Genomic DNA, 9,318 nt, shown 5'->3' with positions numbered 1-9,318 from the left:
GTAACGGGTGAATGTTGTTTGAGGGGAGTAAGTTAGATATCTATGGTCTGTGGTGTAATGTTCCATAGAGACAAAAAATGATACGTTTACATGAAGATTTGTGGATATTCGCAATAAATTGTATAGTGTAGCATTTTACTATTTTTTCAAATATTGTGTTTACTACAATTTATTAATGTCACTTTAAAATGATTTTTTAATAAATTAATTAAAAAACAAATAATTATTATACCTTTTGTCTTTAACTTTTGATATTTAATAAAGTAAAACAAAAAAGTTATATGCTTAAAGAAAATTGAAAATATTAATGCAGAACAAATATAAGGTAGGTAAGAAATTGAATGCCTTGAAGTTGGCATTATAAGGTAAGTTGACACACGTTTGCTTGTATGTAACAAAAGATTACTTATTCATATAGTAAAAAAATAAACTTTCGTTTATTAATTCCTTAAAACTTTATTTACATGTATTAAAGTTTTTGTATGTATTAAAGAGTATTAAAACATAGTTACACGCCTAGTAAACAACTAGTTGAGCATAATAAGGGATGCCACATCAGAAACAAATTTTTCGTACCTTTATTCATACAGTACACATAGATGGGAAAACTAACGTCAATCTTAACTCAAATATTATTTTTCTTCCTCCTCCTCCTTCTCCACCCTCTTTCGATCACCTTTAATAGGTGGAATGCACACCAACTCCCATTGCGTGGGGAAATGAACCCTCTGCGCGAGGATGTCCAACATTCCTTTTCCTTATCTTATCTTTTAATGGTACTGGAGTAACAATACGCTTGAAGTTAGTTATTAGCAGACAGCAATTGTATAGTAAAAAGTAGAGGGTAATTGTAATTTTAATATCGTAAATCTGTGAACTGTCAAAGTAATCGCACCCACGCTTAAATCGATCTGTTTTTTTTTTATAGAAATAACAACTTTTCAATAGCGTTTCATACTGTAATTAATAAACAAAGAGATTGTTGTGCTTCAGATATTTGTTATAAAGTTATATCTATGTTCGTGATTCATGAAACAATTTATATGAACGTATGAAATAAAAAAAATGGGAGTTTAACTGTATCACTGTTTTACACTATTTAATGATTTGTTTCAGACAAGTCAAAACTGATTAAACAATTGTAATAAAGCAACGATTACATCAGTAGATCTTAAATAAGTTTAGGTTTTAATACTATAATTCAAAATGAAGAAAAAGGTATATCTATTGTTTTCTTTACTTATTATATTGTATTGTGTGCTATGTTTTCTTTCTTAATGAACACATTATGTTTGTCTAACAAGTGTTTCATTGATTTTTATTAGGTTCTCTTAATGGGTAAAAGTGGCTCTGGGAAGACCAGTATGCGTAGTATTATTTTTGCAAATTATATTGCTCGAGATACTCGCCGCCTTGGAGCAACAAGTGAGAGAGAATAGCATTTTTTGTTTCAATTACTCATTTCCTATTCCAGTTAAATATATTTTCATTCATGTTTCTTGCAGTCGATGTAGAACATAGTCATGTTCGATTCCTTGGTAATTTAGTGTTAAATCTTTGGGATTGTGGTGGTCAAGAAGCATTTATGGAAAATTATTTTGCATCACAGCGTGATAATATATTTAGGAATGTAGAAGTTTTAATTTATGTTTTCGACGTTGAGTCGAGAGAATTGGATAAGGACATGCACTATTACCAAAGTTGTTTAGAGGCAATACTGCAAAATAGCCCAGAAGCGAAAATATTCTGTTTAGTACATAAGATGGATCTACTTCAAGAAGACCAGCGTGATTTGATATTTAGAGAGAGAGAAGAGGACTTAAAAAGACTTAGTTTACCTCTCGAATGTACTTGCTTCAGAACTAGTATATGGGATGAAACGCTGTATAGGTATGCTTATAATATGCCTAATTATAGTATCATTATACTTATGCATTAGTTTTAATTATTTGGGTTTTAAAACCTTATATAAATAATTCCATTCAGGGCATGGTCTTCAATTGTGTACATGTTGATTCCCAATGTAAAAGAACTTGAACAAAGTTTAAAACAATTTACAAATATCATTGATGCCGATGAAGTTCTCCTGTTTGAAAGAGCAACGTTTTTGGTAATAAGTTATTGTCAAAGGCAACATCATAGAGATGTTCATAGATTTGAGAAGGTCTCTAATATAATAAAACAATTTAAGTTAAGCTGCAGGTAAATTTACTGAGATTGTTAAACTGAATGCATATTATAAGCACATTAATCTGTTTATATATGTACAAAATATTATTTTCAGCAAATTGGCAGCACAATTTCAAAGTATGGAAGTTAGGAATACGAATTTCGCGGCATTTATTGATGTATTTACGTCAAACACGTACGTCATGGTTATTATGTCGGACCCCGCTATTCGTAAGTGTTCATAGTTTTAATATTTTAATTATTTTAACAAATAATTAAGATGCTTATTTCTGTTATTTTAGCATCTGCAGCAACGTTAATTAATATTCGAAATGCTCGGAAACATTTTGAGAAGCTAGAGCGTGCTAGCCAAAGCTCAGCTTTGAGTAGATAGAAATCAATTCGACCCAGGCGCGTTGTCACCCGGGTCCAATTCGTTAATCATTGTTGAATCTAAGAGTCACTTTAAATTGCAGTCACCAAGATGAGAGTACTGTTGTACAAGTCTTTCTTATTTATTTGTCAAAATATATTAATAAGTTTACTAATGATTTATTAATTTCAACATAAACATAAGTAATAGTAAACAATTTTAATGATATACTTTTAACGATACACATACTTGTGTCGATATGGAATCCGTGCGGATGTTTAATGAAGATATCGAGAATTATATACAGTAGCGATAAACGTAAAATATAAGTCATTCAAGAATACACAATTTTACACGATTTATACCTTACCATATGAATATTTTATACTCTTCTGTCGTGGAAAGATGCTCTCTATCTTGGCTCTTAGATCATTCATGGTTCCCTGGGTGAGCAATTTTCCTGGTTCCATGTTATGTCTCATTTTTGTACAGCAATTATTCTGGCCTGTTTCAAAGATGTATATTTTCCTACGTTATATTCACTTAGTATGATAATATACTAACTGTAAGGGTCACACTCAATTAGAATGAAGATTAATCCATGGTGATTGTCTTTCTGGATTATGTAAATGATTGTATATTTCAATGCTATAAAATTTGTTATTATAAAAGAACAAATGTTCATTTCATATAAGTTTATTTACAGTTATATTTACTATGATATTTAAACAGATAAAGGTATTGTAATAAAAATCTGTGCTTAAACATGTATACTTAAGCTGTATTTTTTAAATGTACAAATAAAAAAATGTAAAAATGCATTCATTTATGAAGAAATAAATTCAAATAGGGAATACAAAGGAGTACGTTATTACTCAGTGAATAATATATTAACAAATTTGAATCAACTATAGGTTTACTACCTTTCAAGGCTATTTGAATTTTCCGCCATTCACTTAGTAATGGCGGATACGTGTGTTGTCACATCAGATCATGTTGACAAAGTCTAGTTGAAGTGTTTCTAAACGTAACTATGGACAGAATAATCAAGGGAATTATGAAATATAGAAATTGTCATAGAGAAGGAATGGTGAAACAATTTCAACAAGTTCGAGATCATCCTGAGGTGTGTCAAAATTGTTTTCTATAAATTTTTCTTGGTCATGCATGGACATATAAAGTTCTATGTACTTTTAGTGTTTAATAATATTTGTTAACAGAAATATCGAATTATTAATTTCGAAAAATCTAATAAACAAACATAATTTGTATCATGTAAAAACGTGTTAAGAACAAGTACTTCTTTTATAATATTTGTAACAGTTTGAACAAAAAACGCACGTCTCTTTTGACTATGAACTTACGTTATGTCCTTGAACTACAGAATTATTGATAAGAGGAGCAAAACATACTTACACGTGTATTTCAAATTAAATTTCACTAATGAACGATTACTGTTTATCAATAAACTACAGAAATCAGCGATGATACACCAAGATTGACTTAGTAAATATTATGTTTATGAGTAATTTTACGAATTTTTAAAGTATTTTTAAGTAATGAATAAAACATTTTACCGTGTGTATGCAAAATTAGTTATATTCACGTGATATTGTGAATTCGAAACCAGCCTGTGTAGATTGTACATTGTTTTATTGTTTATACATTTTAATAATTTATATGTAAGTTGTATATATGTAATTCACATTATTTAATAAATTGTCATTTTAATTAAAATCTAAATTTGTATAATACAAAACTGAAGTACAACAAGAATAAAATATTTATGTCGATAATGTGACTCGTGCAATATTAATAATTACTGCCGTAATTGATTTCTAACGTTACTCTTATCACAGCCAAAAGCAGTATTCTTTACCTGCATGGACTCCCGGATGATCCCAACTAGATTTACGGAAACGAACGTTGGGGACATGTTTGTCGGTACGACACTTCACTGAGATATCATTTTTTCAAACGTGGAGACTTCTTTACCATTTTTCTACTGCAATACGCATTTTACTGTTGTCTTAATAAGCGCCGATATTGCGAATGCTTTCTAAAAATAACTTTTCTGAACATTGTAACAAAATTTCCTAACCCAGTAATGAATTTTTTCAGTAACGCAATTGCATATTTTGCAATGTATAAAATGTCTCGCAGAAAGTTTTATTTCTTGATTTTTCGAAAATCAACAAAATTCAAATAAATTAATGATGATTTAATTATGGGAATTAATCAAATTTATCATTTTATATCCTGCAAAATTGAATAAAATAAAGATCTTTTTACTTATTTATTTACAACATGATGCAATGTATAATACAAAACTTGCAATTCAGCATAATTTTTTGTCGTATAAATTAGCGTCTAATCGTAGTGTCATAGTTGAGTAATAACAATTATGCAATTAACGCAATTAATTTCAATTAGCGATAAAAGATATATATTTATTTATAGATATGTATCATTTTCTTATATGTCGCATTTCTATTGATATAATAATACATCTTTAATAATATTTCGCATTATTGTCAAATTTAAATGGTAGTACCAGATTTTCGAATTAAAATCGATAAGATGTCGATGAATTAGATGAAAGAAGAATTTCCTCGTTGTCCATTAGTTTTCGAGAAAACGATTCGTAAGACTTAAACGAGACACCGTGTAGAATACAATTAAGATAGTTAAAACTTCTTTAAGCAACTTTTTAAAATAAACAATATACAATTTGGTCTTCTTTTTTCAGTTAGAAATGCTGGTAACGTTGTGCCTCATTCTCAACATTTTGTGGATGAGCTGACAATGTGCGAGCCTGCGGCTCTAGAACTCGGCTGCGTGGTAAACAATATAAGGCATGTCATAGTTTGCGGACATAGCGATTGCAAAGCCATGAATTTATTGTATGCTTTACGGGACGAGGAATTTGCGTCTAAGGTGAGGCCTAGAGACGACGTTAACGTGTCATGTATTGAACTAGAACACTTTTTTAATTAATTTTATGCTACACAAAAATGGAAGAAAATTGTCCCTGGAGATCAATAGTGCATCAATAGTTCAATAAATCCATATGCTATTCTATTCACTAAGATTATAATATTTGATTTTTACAGTATTCTTTTGAAGGAGAATATTTGGATATTGGGATGTTTTGCTTTTTTAAAGCAAAATGTAGATATGTAGATATCTACATCTATAAATATCTGATTTTAGATATGCCCCCTCCATGTGATTACCTTGTCATATTTTTCCACTGTGTACCTGACTAACTTAAAAAATAACTAACTTGTTCCTGACTGACTTAAAAATTTGATAGGTTGTAAATATATGTTTCGAATTATTATTTCGCGAAAAATATGATTATACATAATGATTATTAGGAACGGAAGTTTTGAATATTCTTTAGTTGTTTAAGCTATGAGAATTTTTTTCATAAATTGTACTTCATATTAGGGTATTTGCGGTTAAAAGTTTGCTGTACAACAATTTTTTACTTCAGATGAACTAATTATATTTGGAAATGTTACTTTTAAAAAATGTTAAATAATACCCGAATGAGTAAGATAATAAAATATTTAGGGAAATATTTTTATGTTTTGTTTCTGGTAATTAATTATATTAATGTTATGTGCATAATAATGTTAGCTGTTTGAATTTAAAAAATTGTATGTTATTTCGTAGGTAAATAGGAGGATATCACCACTAAGAGCATGGTTGTGTGCACATGCTAGTAGTAGTTTAGCAAAATTTCAACAGCTTGAAATCACTGGTTTTCACGAACCCATACTTTTTCAAGCTGAGACACCGTTGCGAAAATTCGTGGCTTACATCGATCCCGAAAATAAATTCTCTATAGAAGATAAATTATCTCAAGTTAGTCACGAAATAAATAAGAATTAATGAAAATATAATTTTTTACTAAATATTTTTTCAGAATGATTAAAATAAATTTTTTATTTAAAAAAGTATGAAGATACACGTGTATTTATTTGAACTTATTGTAAAAACTGAAATTTATTTTTGTATTTCAGGTAAATACCCTTCAACAATTGCAAAACGTAGCTTCTTATGGATTTTTAAAGAAACGACTGGAAAGACATGATCTGCATATCCACGCTCTATGGTTCGACATCTATACTGGGGATATTTATTATTTCAGTAGAGGGAACAAAAGATTTATCGAGATAAATGAACTGACTGAGACACCATTGCTTGCTGAAATTAAAAAATATTATTCGTGAAATATTTTATATTTTAGTAACATATTTCCATTAATTGAAATAATCTCATAACATTGTGGGTTAAGACAGAAGAACTTGAATTTGTCGAAACCTATAACAGTGTTCACACATGTAATAATCACGGGTTAGATGCTCGTTAGGTTGAGAGCCATGTAAAGTACCTGAATGTGAAAGTAATGAATTCTCTTTCTCTCAGTCTTTTTTATTAAGATTGATATTACAAACTTGTTTGCACAAAATAGACCACTGTGGTACCGTGAGATGTATTTATAATGAGAATACTTGGTGCATATTTATTTTTAACACTATGCAGTGTATAAAAAAATATTGCATTGCATATTGTTACTTATGTACAAATACTTACCTGGAGTGTTCATGTGAAGGAAAAGAAACTAGTTTATTCTTATAAGATAAGGTACTAAATAAAATATTATTTTTGGAATTATATAAATGCTAACATATTATATGTATTGTTATATGTTAAGTACAAAGTTTATTCAGATATATATTTTTCACAGTTTATATAATTCCTTATACATGCATAAAAAGTAATATACACATATTTGCTGTTTTTGAAAACGCCATTGTGTTTTATTCAATATTTTCCTTAATTTCCCGTCTACTATTACCTAAATATAAAATTTCGAATTATATGCAGTTCAAAGGTCATATCACTTTTATTGATTTTTACTTTTATCATTTTTTATTTTTCATTAAATCATTTTTTATTAAATTGAAGTATTTACTTAAATATTTTTCTTACTATTGAATTTAATTATTATATACTACATTTTTGTTTTTCGTTCTAGTGGTTACATATGTCAGATGAATTTTGTTTTTAAATTTAATTAATAATGATAAATTAATATTTTTTAATACTTTTTTATTATATAATTTATATACTTTCAAGTTTATATAATTGTTTTTTTATAATTGTTATTTCTTCCTTAGTGAACAATATTGAACAGAGAAAATATTCTCTCTCTATTTATCAATTAAATTAATTTTCCATTTTTTATTTTTCTGGCGAAATTAATTTTTCATAGAAAGTAGCACTAAATTTTTAGATCTAATTTTAAACAGATGTAGCAATACAATAATAAAAAAAAAGTATTCAATTGCAAGTAGCTATAGAATTCTAACAGAATTTTTCGAATTTCAAGAAAGTTGCCCACCCTTTAACAGAAATATTTGTATTCATTCAATGTTTTAGTATTTTTAACTGTAGCAATAAACCTGTTCTTTAAAAATAGTAGTAAAGAAATAAGAAGCGGAGGACGTACCATACTGACGGATGGACGGTTTCGTGGCCAGGCTAACTAGAGCATGCCACTCCCGAAAGAGAAAGCAAAACAACGAACCAAGGTGTAGAATTAGGATGATAAGTACGGTATCGGACGTTTGAGCCAACCTATTGACGCAACATACGACAAGTATTTGCACCTGCTGCAAGTATTTTTTTATCATCCACCCCTAGTAATATATTACTTATGTAGATTGCATCATTTTAACAATAAGTTCCTTTCGAAACAAGGACATCGTTCCTTAAGTTATTCTTTTAATTAATTTATTTAAGAATTTGTTTTAACTGTGACAGTGTTTCGTAAAAACTATTTGTAGTTTTACGAAAATGTAACTCCTTTTTTCAAAATATATAATATGTTATATTTTACATTTTATATCGAATAAAAGAAAGTTAACATTATTAAATATATCACAAATTTTCAATGTAACTTGGGCTTTTATGAATATTTCTACATACATAATATAGACAAATACTGTATGCATAATAAATGAATTCAAAACATAAATAAATAAATAAATCAGTACAGGAATAAACGTAAATATTAATAAATATGCATAAAATAACTAAACAGTGTATAAATTAATATTCATGCACTGGTATTAAATAAAATATTATGAAGAAACACGTATTCTAGGTACGCAAAATTTTTATAACTATCAGGTACTATAATTTTATTTCAATTTAATTTTTTTAACAATTTTATATTGTTTTCAAGCATGTTACAGAACAACGTTTTACAGAAATAATATACTGATTCCATACATCCGAATAATACTTTCAAAAATAAAATGTTTGTACGTAACAGTATAAAATGTTGTATCTAGAAATCGAGAAATAGAACTACCTATTCCTTTCGAAAAAGGGGGACTATTTTAATGCTTCAAACAAAGAACAATGCCTGTGAAGTATTGAATAATATAAACAGTTCAATATTAATTAATTTCCCAGTTTTCTAAAGGAACAGATCCGTAAGATATATAATTGGGAGCCGACAACGGTGATTTGTTTGCAAATACCGAGAATTTCGATGTTAATTCACAATTTCTCCTCGCAGATCCATAATTCAATGTTTGCGTAGTGTGCGTTTTCTACTATCTAGAAGCGCACCTGTCGTTGCAGCGTTATGAGCTCACGCATACTCGCGTCCACGGGGTCCGTAGGTACACACAGAAAACGGTTGAAGCAGCTCGCGCTTTTCAATGTGTTTCGCGGTAAAAGTGAAGAGGATT

At 28.8% G+C, this 9,318-nt stretch overlaps 2 protein-coding genes across 4 annotated transcripts; both read left to right on the top strand.

Annotated features, from left to right (window-relative positions):
- The first annotated feature begins 648 nt into the window (after window positions 1-648).
- On the top strand, window positions 649-3,286 carry RagA-B (Ras-related GTP binding A/B). Of its 3 annotated transcripts, none has more exons than XM_031974956.2 (7): window positions 649-844; window positions 1,117-1,218; window positions 1,326-1,425; window positions 1,506-1,890; window positions 1,987-2,202; window positions 2,285-2,400; window positions 2,472-3,286. In XM_031974956.2, exons 2-7 carry the CDS (start codon window positions 1,207-1,209, stop codon window positions 2,561-2,563), a joined length of 921 nt encoding a protein of 306 aa, XP_031830816.1. In that variant the 5' UTR covers window positions 649-844; window positions 1,117-1,206; the 3' UTR covers window positions 2,564-3,286. The 3 variants fall into 3 exon arrangements, with proteins under 3 accessions (XP_031830816.1, XP_031830818.1, XP_031830817.1); XM_031974958.2 differs by having other exon boundaries at window positions 688-776; XM_031974957.2 differs by lacking the exon at window positions 649-844 and adding an exon at window positions 850-885.
- A 150-nt stretch (window positions 3,287-3,436) lies between these two features.
- CAHbeta (carbonic anhydrase beta) lies at window positions 3,437-7,336 on the top strand. Its single transcript, XM_031974959.1, has 5 exons — window positions 3,437-3,668; window positions 4,402-4,486; window positions 5,292-5,479; window positions 6,224-6,415; window positions 6,574-7,336. The coding sequence occupies exons 1-5, from the start codon at window positions 3,576-3,578 to the stop codon at window positions 6,781-6,783; spliced, it is 768 nt and encodes a 255-aa protein (XP_031830819.1). The 5' UTR covers window positions 3,437-3,575; the 3' UTR covers window positions 6,784-7,336.
- Window positions 7,337-9,318: the final 1,982 nt, after the last annotated feature.

The sequence above is a fragment of the Nomia melanderi genome, chromosome 12, assembly GCF_051020985.1.
Source record: "Nomia melanderi isolate GNS246 chromosome 12, iyNomMela1, whole genome shotgun sequence".
Taxonomy (NCBI): Eukaryota; Metazoa; Arthropoda; class Insecta; order Hymenoptera; family Halictidae; genus Nomia; species Nomia melanderi.
This window is presented reverse-complemented; position numbering and strand designations above follow the sequence as displayed.